Consider the following 13103-nt stretch of genomic DNA (forward strand, 5'->3'; position numbering starts at 1 on the left):
GGGCCCAGCCCCCTCCTTCCTCCCAGCCCCTGGGACGTGTTTTCAAGGGATTTTCAGAACCCACGTGTAGGTGCGGGGACCCAACACGACATGGAGACCCAGAGCCCGGCCTCTGCCCAGCCCCCGCTGCCCTCTGCGCCCGGGCGCCCCTTTGGGCTGACCCTGGGCTGTTGTTGGGTAGCGAGAACACATGTGTGCACAGACCCTGGGCCCCCTGGGCCCCCCAACCCCTCTACCCACCCTGGACCTAACGGGATGGGCCCCGAGAACGGTCCTCAGCCTCCCTAGTTTAAAGGACCCCGAGCCCTTGACCTACCGCCCTCGAGCTGAGCGCGGGAGGTCGAGGGGGACTGAGACGCGTGTCCTCGGGCGCGCAAGGTCCTCTCGCCCTTGGCCTGGGTGCCCGTGACAGGGAGGCCGGGCGGGCGGGTGCCTCTCCCCGCCGCGCGTCACGCCCCCGTCTCCGTTGCAGAAGACGCACCAGAGCGCCCTGCAGGTGCAGCAGAAGGCGGAGGCCATGCTGCAGGCCGGCCACTACGACATGGACACCATCCGCGACTGCGCCGAGAAGGTGGCCTCGCACTGGCAGCAGCTCATGCTGAAGATGGAGGACCGCCTCAAGCTGGTCAACGCCTCCGTGGCCTTCTACAAGACCTCCGAGCAGGTCGGCCCCGCACAGGGACCCTGCCCTCGGTGCCGCGGCCCGGGCTGAGGCGGCGGGGATGCCCGTGGGAGCTCGGTGCCCACAGCCCTGCACGCCGGACGCTTGTCCTGGTGTAGCGTCATTTCTCTCCTGAATACTAGGATCGGGGGGAGAGAGAGACAGAGGAGAGACAGAGAGGGAGAGATAGAGGGAGAGAGACAGAGAGAGGGAGAGAGTGGGAATGACAGAGATAGAGATGAAGAGAAGGAGACACAAAGATGAAGAGAGACAGGAGAGAGGCTGGGACGGGGGGTTGCACGTCTGAAACGGGAGATGCGGCTGCCCTGGGAGCTGTCCCGTCACTGGGGAAAGGGGCCCGGCTGTCTGCCCCGCAGCGGCCCCTTCCCGGGCCCCGCCTCCCCCGAGGCTGAGCGTCCCCCGCGCTGCCGCAGGTGTGCAGCGTGCTGGAGAGCCTGGAGCAGGAGTACAAGCGGGAGGAGGACTGGTGTGGGGGCGCCGACAAGCTGGGCCCCAATTCCGAGACGGACCACGTCACCCCCATGATCAGCAAGCACCTGGAGCAGAAGGAGGCGTTCCTGAAGGTGGGCGGGGCTGACGGGGCGACGTGTCCAGGGCTTCCCGGTGGGCGCCAGGAGGCCACCAGGGCCTGTGGGGGCGGGGGGGCGGTTTCCAGGCTCCCATCAGCTTAGAAACGGGCCTGGCAGGGGCACACCTTGGAGGGGCTGTTTCGGGGCTCCCGGGGTCTACGGGGCTGTTTGGGGTACACCGTCCCGACCTGTTCCTGGGACAGCCGGTGACTCTGGCCCTGCTGAAATGGTGCTCGCTGTCTGTCCCGACGATGCCGACAGTTTAGCCTGGCCCTGAAAATTCTCTCCACTAACTCGCTCCCTTGGGGCCTTGGCCCGCAGTGACCGGCGGGCCCAGTGGCGGGGAGATGGCCTGGGTCTCCGAAGTTCGGGGTACCCGGTGCTGACAGGTTGAGGGAAATTCCCTCTTCCGTCAAACAAAATGAAGTGCCACTTAGCATAGGTATGGAGGGAATCTTGGTGGAACGATAAGAGAAAAAAATATTACCTGCTTGGCTCAGCTGCTTCCTTCGCTAGGAGTCCACAGTGTCTGCTCTGGAGCTACACACACACGCCCCATCAGCGCGTGTATTTCCCCCCCCCACACACACACACACACACACACGCACATGTGTCCCGGCCCCCGAGCGGCGTATCCCGAGCGGACAGGGCCTCTGAAGGAAGGGTGTCCCCGGTTCCAGGGCAGGGAATGAGTCGCCCCCCCCCCCCCCGGTCAGCCCTATAGTCTTGGATGCCACGCTCACGTCCTTTCCTCTTCGACTCTGGCTTGCCCCCTCCCTCGCACAGGGACCCCCCAGCCTCCCCGGCCAGGCCCTGTCCTCCGCGGGCCCCGTGTGCTCACCCAGCCAGCGGCTCCGGAGTGCCCCCACCAGGGCCAGGTGCCAGACCCCGTGGCCTCTCCGCAGGTGGCCGGGGCTCTTGGCGTTGGCTCCGGGTGGGGTTTCTGCTGTGGGGGGCAGCCCCGCCCCCAGCTCGCCCTGCTCACCCCTCGGGGCGCCCTCTCTCCCGCAGGCCTGCACGCTGGCCAGGAGGAACGCGGACGTGTTCCTCAAGTACCTGCACAGGAACAGCGTGAACATGCCGGGCATGGTGACGCACGCCAAGGTCCCCGAGCAGCAGGTGAAAAGTGAGTGACCGGCCACACGGGCGGGCGGGCTGGGGGGCGAGCGTGCGGGGCAGCCCCTGCCCGAGGAGGGGAGAGTGGGAGCCAAAGCGCCCCGCAGGCAGCCGAGGTGCAGGGCGCAGCGAGAGGTGGCCCCAGCCTCTGGCCACCGCTCCGTCACCGCGTGGGAGGGACATCCAGTCGGGCCGGGCTCCATCCCTGCTCCCCACCCCAGGGTCCCCTGACCACCACCAGGTGTAGCCCCCAAGCCAGAAACACACAGAAAAGCTCATGAACCCGGGGGTGCCACAACACTGCATGTGAAGAAGTAGGTGCGTGGGAACGAGCGAGAAGCTCGGCGTGAGCTCTGGGGGGCCGGGGTGGCCAGAGGGACGGACGGAGGGGAGCCTGTCCACACGGGCCGTTGTGAAGTCGGCGTGACGTGGAGACAGAAGTGCTGAGTGCTAAGTAGGCTGAGGTGGTCACGGAGCCAGTGCTCCATCCGGCTGCCACTGGGGCCGGCGGTGGGCGGGAGTCGGTCGTGGCCGAGGCACCATCCCACCCACCTTTGGTGACAAGGTACCAGGGTCTGGTTTCCAGAATAGTCTGTGCGGCGCCTGCAGCTCTGGGTGCAGAGACAGACATCCCTGTGCTTCCCCACCGTCTCGCCCCATTCACGCGTGCTCTTTGCGTCTGTCCGGCTCGGAGTCAACACCTTCCTCCTCCACGTCCCTCCAGTCCCGTCTGCTCCCATCGGGGCTGCGTGTGTGCGAGGGGGAGAGTGTGCCGGGCTCTCGAGCTCCCCCACCCCTACACACACACACACACACACACACACACACACACACACACACACACGTGCCCCACTTGCTCTTGTGTGTCAGGGCATGATGGCCTCCGAAGTGTGGGGGAGAAGTGTTCTCTCTGGCAGCCTGTTCAGGCGAGGCAGGCTGTCAGGGGGCTGAGGGTCCCTCTGGAGCTGGGGGGAGCCCAGGGCATCCGGCCACGGAGGCTGTGGTAGGCCTGAGCTCACAGCAGTGTCTGTCCACCCACGCCCCATCAGCGACATGGGACACTGAGCAGGGCGGGCAGGCGGGCTCCCACGGGAAGCCGGTGGTGGACTCACTCTGCACGGGAGCGGCCGCCCTGCGTCCCAGTGCCGACGCCTCCCCGTCCCCACGTCCCTGCAGATATCTTGAACGAGCTCTTCCAGCGGGAGAACAGGGTCTTGCACTACTGGACCATGCGGAAGCGGCGGCTGGACCAGTGTCAGCAGTACGTGGTCTTCGAGCGCAGCGCCAAGCAGGTGAGCCCCCCGCCGCCCCCCGCCTCGGCCCGCTGCCCCGCGGGGGAGCAGCGACAGGGAAACCCAGGTCAAGTGGCGGGAGCCGGATTCCAGGCCGAGCAGAGACTGCCAACTTCCTGGCCGCGGTTTCCTTCCGCTCCGGGAGGCCGGAGGGCCGGGGACAGGCGCTGGCTGTGGGGTGATGTCAGCCTCAGGGACCTGGGGCACCGCCGTGGCCAGGCTGCCACTTGGGTCCGGGCGGGGTCGTCTCAGAGTCGGGCTGACCCCCAGTGCACAAACGGAGCTCCCTGCATCTCCCTGAGGCCCAGGAGGAGTCACCGCTCGAGCAGTGACCACGCAGGCCCTTGTCCTGGGGCCCGTCCCCGGGGCCCCGATGCTCTGACAGCTGCGGGCCGGCCCGTCCTGGGGCAGAACTCACTCGGACACGTCGCCCAGACGCGCTCATGCTGAGCTGCCCACCACCCGCTGTTCGGAATTAAAAAAAAAAAAGCAGATTTCTTGGCCCCCTCCCTGGAGTCCTGCCCCCTGGCCGAGTCACCAGCAAGTGCCCCGCAGCTGGGCCCCGGCCCTAAGCTCCCGGCCCCCCTCCGGGGCGCACCGGGCAGGTGGGTTCGCCTCACGCACAGCCTCCGGGAGGGGGGTCAGTGCTCTAGTCACCTTCGCCCCCCCCCCATTGGTCCTGTTGTGGCCACCACCCGCGGCCCCGGGTCCCTCTGCGAGTCCCAGAGACTTGCTGCCTCTTGTGCCGGCCACCCAGGTGCCCGTGGCACCTCTCGGGCCACGGTCAGGCTTCAGCTGCCCCCGGCCCACTTGAGCCTGTCCCCCGGGCCAAGGACCAGTGCCAGGCGGCGCCCCCTCGGTCGCCCGGCCGGACTCCGCCAAAGCCCCCGGCCAGTGAGCCGCTATGATTGACGTGGGCCTTGGCGCCCATGTCGTTTCTGCCCGGTGCATCGTCGCAGCTGCCACTCGGGCCGTGGCTGTGGGGGACCCGAAAGTCCCAGTGGGTGGCTGAGACCACGGAAGGCCGGTGGGAGGCGACTCTCCTCAGCTCCGTCCCAGAGCGTCGTGGCCTTTCCCGGGAGAGGCTGGTCAGAGGCCGCGGCAGCTGCGTGCCTGAGAAGCCCTGAGAAAGCAGGACGGGATGGAGGGGCTCACACTGCCCTGCAGGCGAACCTCAGTGCCCACCCCCGCCAGAGATCAGCCAGGTGACCCGCATGCTCCATCAGTGGCTACACTCGCTCTCATCAGCACCAGCGGCAGCACCCTGTGCCGCTTCATTCTCTCCAGCTGGCCCCAGCGGGGACTTCCCGGCTGTGGTGGGTCCGTGCCCCCTACCCCCCCAACCCCCCCACAAACAGGGTCACTGCAGCAGGCCCAGGAATGAAGGCCGAGACTCCCCGCAGGGACGCCGGGGCTGCCCAGTGACGGTCTCCCGGCCCACGCCTGCCCACCAGTGCTCTCTGCCGTGACCCGGTTCCCAAATGCCAGCTGAGCACCCCCCCCCAAGAAGCCCGGCCCCCCTGAGGGAGGACCCCGTGACGCGCGCTGACCTGTCACTTCCCCACAGGCGCTGGAGTGGATCCACGACAACGGGGACTTCTACCTGTCCACCCACACGTCCACCGGCTCCAGCCTCCAGCACACGCAGGAGCTGCTCAAGGAGCACGAGGAGTTCCAGATCACGGCCAAGGTGAGGCCTCAGAGAGTGCTTTACCCCGCCCCCGCCCCGCCCCCGCCCCGCCCTGGCCCGGCCTCGCCCCGCCCCGCCCCACCCTAGGCTGGTCCAGGCCCCGCCCCAGGCCCTGCCCCAGGCCCTGCCCCAGCAGGAACCTCGCCTGTTTGTCCTTTCCATGGTCCCTCTGACTCTGGCCTTTTTTGCATCCCACGCTGGGCCCCTTGGCCCCGGGTCCCTCGTGCTTGGGGGCAGGGCGGGGCCACAGCCTCCAACGCTGCAGTCAGACCCCCCCCCTACACCCTGCTGCATGCACCAAGCAGCAAAATGCAGATTTAAGCCCGAATGGGCGAGCACCCCCTCCCCGCCGCCCCACGGCCAAGCCTGCAATACGCAGACGCGAACCCTCGTGATCCTGGGGCCCCTCAATGGCGGGGGCAGGTGGTCCCTGTCGGGCTTCCCAGAAAGGGCCTGCGTGGTCGGGGCCACGTGCCTTCAGGGTCAGGGGTGAGAAAGTGTGTTGAGTGACACGGGTTCAGTTTCCGGCCACCAAGGACGCAAATGAAAAGTAGGGTTTGTCCGCCCACTCTGCCTTTCCGGGCCTCCGAGGGAGTCACTCGCTACTTTGTATCCCTTTGTATCCTGCCATGCGCTACTTTGTATCCTGGCAAGGTGGTCAGGCTCCCTATCAGCGCCAGGGCTTTTGGCCCCGCCCCTGCCTCCGCCCCCACACCCCTCCTGCTTTCCTTCCTGGAACCCCATCTCTATGCTGGCCGGGTACAGCCCAGTGGCCGCAGGCTGGCCTCTGTGGGCAGTTGATGGACAGTCTCAGGCCGCCGAGGTGGGGACTGCCCAGTCCTGCCGCTTGCAGGTAAGGATCTGGTCCCCGTGACGGGTCTCTGGGCCCTGCCTGCACACGCGTATGTCGTGGCGGTGACGTCCTCACGTCAGGTGGCCACAGGGGTGCCGGCTTACGGTGGAAGAGGGTCACAAGGGCTGCGTGCCCAATGTTAGCAGCTCGGGGAGGCTGGGAGGGGGGTTCCCTGTACGGCGCCCAAGTTTGCTGCTTTTCTAGACACAGTAAACAAGAGAATTGGGTCGAGCCTTCACACGGCAGCCCCTGAGCAGTTCCCCTTCGTGGTCTGTGTGTTGGGGGGTGGGGGGAGCAGCCGCCTGGCCCCTGCTCGCCGCACACCCAGGAAGAGGCCAGAAGGTGTGGAGCCCTCAGGAGCAGAGCGCGCGAGAGGCGTGGGAGAGAGCACGGCCCAGGCCGGGCCCACTGGGGCGGGGGCACGCTCAGTTCTCACACGCGTCGCACAGAGTTTGCATTTACCCTTCCTAAACACTTTTACTTACTTTGATTATTTTGTTTGACGTGGGGCCACACCCGACAGGGCTCAGAGCTCACTCCTGGCGGGCTCCGGGTATCACATGGGCTGCCCAGGATCGAACCCAAGTCAGCCGCCCGGCCCCATGTCAGCTCCCTGAAGTGTAGCGCCCCCGGCCTGGCGGAGGGGCACGGGGAAGGCAGGGCGCAGGCCGGGCTGCCGAGGGCAGCTTTGTGAGGGGTGACTGGGGGGAGGGAACGGAGAGCGGCTTCTCCGCGTTCAGGACGCACGGCTGCTGCGGGGGAGACGGGCGGGTCAGGCTCGCCCCGATTCCACTGTCACCCGGGAGATGGGCAGAGGTCAGGCCTGGGGGGCATTTGCCGGGGATGTGGAGGGTGGCTGCGCGTGCTTGTGTGGGGAGAGGCCACGGGTGGGCATGAGGGCTGGGATCGGAGGCAGGCCCGGCCCTGCCTGCATCCCTGCACTCACCCGAGCTCGGGGGCAGAGCAGTGCCTGTGTGCAGCTGTGACGGAGAAAGTCAGAGGGAAAGACACACTCAGACACATGTGCAGCCATGCACAGACACACGTGTTAGACACAGGTACACATGCAGACACGTGCAACACAGGCACACAGATACACTAAAACGCTCCCTCACACACACCTACACACAGTTACTCACAGTGCACACACACTGATGTGCACACACAGGTATGCAGACACACGTGCAGACATGTGTACACACAGGCACACACACTCACACTCCCGCTCATACAGTCCACTCACACCCTTACACTCACAAGTACACTGGCCCCCACACTCGCATGCTCTCTCTCGCTCTCTCTCTCTCTCTCTCTCTCACACACACACACACACACACACACACTGCGTTCCCCTCTCCATTCTGCTGGTCTTCTGAGTGCCACCAGAGGCAGAGGCAGAGCAAGCCCGAGCAGGTGTCTTTGGGGTTAGAAAGGCAGTGTTTGGGGCAGTCCAGGAGAGCGGGTGAGCAGAGGGCCAGGGAGTGGACAGGGCGGGCTGCCCTGCACCGCTGTGTTGGAAGCGCGTGGAATGGACCAGAACCTTCCAGGCTGTTGGGCTGCGCTGAGGGCCGAGCTGCCGTGGCCCTGCCCGGCTGGCTGGCGCGTTGGCTCACAATAGTCTCCCTCGTGTTTGTTTCCTGCAGCAAACCAAAGAGAGGGTGAAGCTGTTAATCCAGCTGGCGGACGGCTTTTGTGAAAAGGGGCATGCCCACGCCACGGAGATCAAGAAATGCGTGACGGCCGTGGATAAGCGGTACCGCGACTTCTCCCTGCGGATGGAGAAGTACCGGACCTCGCTGGAGAAAGCGCTGGGCATCTCCTCGGATTCCAACAAATCGGTAAACAGCCTCCTGTGCGGCGGGGGCAGGGGCGGGGGCTGCCCCGGCCCCGGTGCTCACCGCCCTCCGCCCCACAGAGCAAGAGTCTACAGCTGGACATAATCCCCGCCAGCATCCCGGGCTCCGAGGTCAAGCTTCGGGACGCCGCGCATGAGCTGAACGAGGAGAAGCGGAAGTCGGCCCGCAGGAAAGAGTGAGTGTGCTCTCGATGGTTGTTTGTTTGGGGGCCACTCCTGGCTCTGTGCTCAGGAATTCCTCTCTCGGTGCTCCGGGGACCACATGGGATGCCGGGGATTAAACCTGGTCGGCCGCATGCAAGGCCAACACCCCCCTCCCCTCCCCCCGCCACTGTCCTGTCGCCCAGACACGCTGTGGGCACTCTTGTGCTCTGACGCCCCTGCCCGCTGCGAGGGGGGCGGGGCCTGTCTGGGTGCCCGTGTCGCCCAGGGCCTGAGAGCGGGCAGGCCGACCGAGGGCCAGTGGTGGCACTCAGGTGATGGCAGGCGGGTCCTCACCCTCTGCCCATGCACGTGTCCCTGTGGGGTGCTCACAGCGGGCCAGGGCGGGGCAGGGCGTGTCCATGGAGCCGCTGGACGCGCCCAGTGCCTCGCCCTCCGCTGACCGTGCCCGTGTTCCAGGTTCATCATGGCCGAGCTGATCCAGACGGAGAAGGCCTACGTCAGGGACCTGCGGGAGTGCATGGACGTACGTGCCGCCCCTGGGGACGCCAATTCCCTGGGACTCTGCTCCTGGCCGCGCTCCAGAGCGTGCTGGCTCAGCGGCCCCGGGGCCCCGCGCTCCCGAGTTCGCTTGCTCGATCACAGGGCTGGCCCAGAGACGCGCTGACTCAGCGCCCTCCCCTCCGCCCCTCTGCCAGGGCAGCCTGGCTGCTCCGAACTCTGGCTTCAGGGACGTGTGGAGCCTCTGTGTGTGCCCCATGCTGCACACACAACGTGTGTATATGCACACACATACACACAAACACGCACACATACACACACACACACACACACACACACACACACACACAGTGCTGATGGGCAGCAAGGGCTCAGCTGACCCAGATTCAACCCCTGGCATGGCGTAAGATTACCCGAGCCCCGCTGAGTACGCCCGTAACACCCCTGCGAAAGGGAAAAGGATGCATCGCCTACAAGGGATAGTTTCCTAAGACACTCACACCCACACCAGAGTTGTTCTCTTCCGAGGAGAGAGGTTTGCATTCCCGGCTGCGTGTGTGTGTGTGTGTGTGTGTGTGTGTGTGTGTGTGTGTGTGTATGCATGTGTGCATGCGGGCGTGGGGCGCGGTAGTGCCGGTCCGACTCGCCCGTGCTTGCTGCAGACGTACCTGTGGGAGATGACGAGCGGCGTGGAGGAGATCCCCCCCGGCATCGTCAACAAGGAGCTGGTCATCTTCGGGAACATGCAGGAGATCTACGAGTTCCACCACAAGTGAGTGGCTTTGCCGCGCACACCCACAGATGAGCCACGCGCCAGCCTCTGAGGTTAGGGGGACCCGCTCGTCCCGGGCCAGGGGCTCCAGGTCATCGGGAGGAGGAACCGAGGCCCGACCAGCAGGAGCCGTCGGCCGTGGCTGCTCGTGCGCAGGGCCCCGTTCTCATTCAGGAGACGGTGACGGGAGCGTGGCCGGGGCCCGCTGCAGAGCTCGGGTGACACCCGGGCTCCTTCCTGCCCCCACCACGTGAGCCATCAGGCTTGGCACTGCCCCTCCCCCACTCCCAAGGATAAATACTTTACACGCGTCTCGAAGGGCTGGGGGGAGGAGATGTGGGTGAGGGCACTTGCCTTCTGCACAGTCAACCTGGGCGCGAGCCCCAGGGAGCCCCATCAGTCCCCTGAGCCCCAAGCCAGGAGTCAGCCCTGCGTGCCCCCAGGTGTGGTCTCCCCGCCCCGCCCCAATAAGAGGCAGATTGCTGTGGCAGCAGCTACTTGAGCAGCGCCTGAGGCCCCGTCACCAGAGCTGAGTGGACGCTGGGACCAGAGCTCCGGGGTCTCCCGTGCTCACCTGCCCCCGGCCAGCAGCAGGCCCTGAAACGCCCGTGATTCTGGCTGAGCGCGACCTCGAAACCGAACTCGCGTCGTCTCCCAAGGGAGCTGTGAGCAAGGCCGCTGCTGCACCAGTGAAAGCCCCCAGCTCTGCCCTAGGGGCCGTGGGCACCCCCCCCAAGCTTTGTCCTAGAATCCGGGGCGCCCCCACCCTGCTCTAGGGGTCGTGGGCACCCCCCTACCCTGTCCTAGAATCTGTGGGCACCCCCAGCCCTGCCCTAGGGGCCGTGGGCGTCCCTAGCCCTGCCCTCGGGGCCGTGGGGTTTCGTGCTCGTCTCTGCCTTTGGCCGGGCATGCCACTGACGCTTCCTGTCCCCTTCTCCGTTCCCGCAGCATTTTCCTCAAGGAGCTGGAGAAGTACGAGCAGCTGCCAGAGGACGTCGGGCACTGCTTCGTCACTTGGGTAACTGGCAGGGCCCCAGCTGCTGTCCCTGCTGCTGTCTCCTGGCGATGGGGGGCGGGTGGGGGGCGTCCGTCCCTGGGGCACCTGCCCGCTGCAGACTGGACCCACCCTCGGGCATCCCCCTCTCGGCGCCGAAAGCAGGATGGTCTGAGGACAGGGCGGCCGGGCAGGCAGCTTCCCAGAGCACTGCTTCCCGAGCTGTCCCCCCTGAAGGGAGCCCCGGGGGCCCCGGGCGCTGCGGGCAGAGCCCTGAGCCGGCCTCCGTCTACAGGCAGACAAGTTTCAGATGTACGTCACGTACTGCAAGAACAAGCCCGACTCCACCCAGCTCATCCTGGAGCACGCGGGCTCCTACTTTGACGTAAGTGGGTCTCTCGGGGTGGGTGCAGGGAGAGCCGTCACCCCGCTCCAGCCCCGCGCCAATATTGTCATGTTTTCATTTTCTAACCCATCACGTTTATGCTGGGCATAAATTCTGTCGTGATTTCAAAGTGTCCTTCAGAAAACCCCTTTCTGAGGACCTGAGAAAGTCCAGCAAGGCCGTAAGCTCAGATGTAATACGGGCTCGCGGGGGTGTCAGACAGAAGAGGCCTCAGTTTCCCCAGGACACGCAGAGCCTGAGGGGTTACTGTGTAAGAAACTAAGCGGCTCTTGAAAATGAAACCAATGACTGGGCCCTCCCGCGGGGGGCTGCTCGGGATGCCCGAACCCGGGTCTGGCCCGCTGAGCTCTCGCCCCGCTCCTGAGCGCTTTCCAGCCACTGTTCCCTCCGTCCTGGCTTCACATCCCAGTTTCCACAAGCGGCCCGCAGGAGAGTCTTACAGACTCTTCCATCGCGACTCGGCCCGCTGAGTGATCCACGTGCAGTGCTCACCTGGGCACAGACATCGACGTGGCTCATCCGAGTCTCAGATATTTCTGGGAGGTTGTACGTGGAAAAAGACAGTGGGCCCGTGACCCTGACACGGGAGAGTTTCATTCTACGTTTCCAGAGCATCGTCACTTGTGGGCCAGATGCATTCTGGTGCCAAAAATGCGGTGTCTCGGTGCGCGAGGCATGTTCTCTGTCGACCTGGCGTGATCCGCTCTCCTCCCGACGGTGGGAGAGTGAGGACGAGTGTCGGGCTGGAGACGGCTCCGAGGGCTGCCCGGGGCTCTGCCCCCGCCCCACAGGCCTCCCGCCCCAGGTGTGACCCGGAGAGGGAAAAAGAAGAGCGGGCACCCCCAGCCCCTCCCCGCCGTAGGGGACCCTCGGGACTCCTCGGGGCGTTTGTCTGCTCGGGGCCCGAGCTCTGTCTCGCAGCACCGTCCGTCATGCAGATGTGGCGCTCGGGCGGTTGTCTTCACTTCACACCGTCCTGCAACTTGGCCACGAGTGGTCACGAGTGACACGTGGTCCCACGCAGTTGGGCTTAGCGAGCCCGTGGCTCCAGGGCCACACGCAGCGTGCCAGCCGTTCCGGGCTGACAGTGCCTTGGACACCTGCTGGCCCGGCCCTGCCCCTGTCACCGGGGCGGCCAGGAGGCTCCCAGTGAGGACACGGGCTCTCGGAGGCCTGAGGGACCCGAGCAGAGAGGCCACAGTGCCTGTCCCCCTCTCAGCCCACCTCTGCCCCGTGCCCCCCGCGGCGAGGGGTGAGAGCAGCGAGGGTCTCTGAGAAGCGGCCCGGCGGTCTTGCACGCGCAGGCGCCAGTTCCCTGGCCGAGTTGGGTGCTTGTTAGCCCGGGGAAGCGGAGCTCATGGGGCCCTTCTGCAGCCGGAGCCCAGGAAAGGGTCGCGGGATGTCTCCAGAATTGGCAGCCTGGGAAACTGGAGTGATAGGACAGTGGGTAAGGCCTCGCCTCGCATGCAGCTGACCCGGTTCAAGCCTCGAACCTGCCAGGAGTAAGCCCTGAGCGCTGCTGGTCCTGCTCAGAAGGAAAAAAAAAAGTTGTTGGGTTGGGGTCAGGAGACTGGGATGTGCTTTATTTTCCCTTTTGCTTTTGCTGTTTGGGTCACACCCGGCGATGCTCAGGGGTTACTCCTGGCTCTGCACTCAGGAATTAGCCCTAGCAGTGCTGGGGGACCCTATGGGATACTGGGAATCAAGCCCGGGTCAGCCGTGTGCAAGGCAAATGCCCTCCCTGCTCTGCTGTGCTCCGGCCCCTGGGACGTGCTTCTCTCGACCGTGCATGGCCTGTGTGTGGCCAAGCCGTGCCGGGTGCCGCAGAGCGACTCTCTCCAGACACCAAGGTCTGGGTCAGCGTCCACGACCAGGACTGGGGAGCTCGAGAGCCCGGCTGAGCGAACCTAGGCTCCTTCCACCGGAAATTCCAGAACTTGCGGAATCATCGGTGGAAATGGCAGCCAGCGGCCTCCGGGTGCGGGTGGGGGCGGCTGGCAGGACAGGCAGGCGGGTGGCACTGCTGTGTCGCGGTCAGAAGCTCTCGGAAGGAGACATAGGCCTGCGCAAACACTGGGCTGGCTGGGACCCTGCCCCCACCCCCTCCGTGTGGCCTCTGCCCCAGAGAACACCTGTCCCAGCCGTGTTCTTTCCCTGGTCCCGGGGAGCCCCGCCGGGTGTGTGTGTGTGTGTGTGTGTGTGTGTGTGTGT

General features: G+C 65.7%; 1 protein-coding gene across 4 annotated transcripts in view; it reads left to right on the forward strand.

Annotated features, from left to right (window-relative positions):
- TRIO (trio Rho guanine nucleotide exchange factor) overlaps nt 1-13103 on the forward strand; it is a 156675-nt gene that overhangs the window by 84074 nt on the left and 59498 nt on the right. For all 4 annotated transcript variants that reach the window (XM_055136851.1, XM_055136856.1, XM_055136862.1 and 1 more), the window contains exons 17-27: nt 473-664; nt 1096-1245; nt 2263-2377; nt 3544-3659; nt 5227-5349; nt 7846-8040; nt 8118-8233; nt 8679-8745; nt 9383-9492; nt 10441-10510; nt 10782-10871. In XM_055136851.1, the coding sequence (XP_054992826.1) occupies nt 473-664; nt 1096-1245; nt 2263-2377; nt 3544-3659; nt 5227-5349; nt 7846-8040; nt 8118-8233; nt 8679-8745; nt 9383-9492; nt 10441-10510; nt 10782-10871 (1344 nt within the window). The remainder of the gene's footprint in view (nt 1-472; nt 665-1095; nt 1246-2262; nt 2378-3543; nt 3660-5226; nt 5350-7845; nt 8041-8117; nt 8234-8678; nt 8746-9382; nt 9493-10440; nt 10511-10781; nt 10872-13103) is intronic.

The sequence above is a fragment of the Sorex araneus genome, chromosome 1, assembly GCF_027595985.1.
Source record: "Sorex araneus isolate mSorAra2 chromosome 1, mSorAra2.pri, whole genome shotgun sequence".
In the NCBI taxonomy this organism is placed as follows: Eukaryota; Metazoa; Chordata; class Mammalia; order Eulipotyphla; family Soricidae; genus Sorex; species Sorex araneus.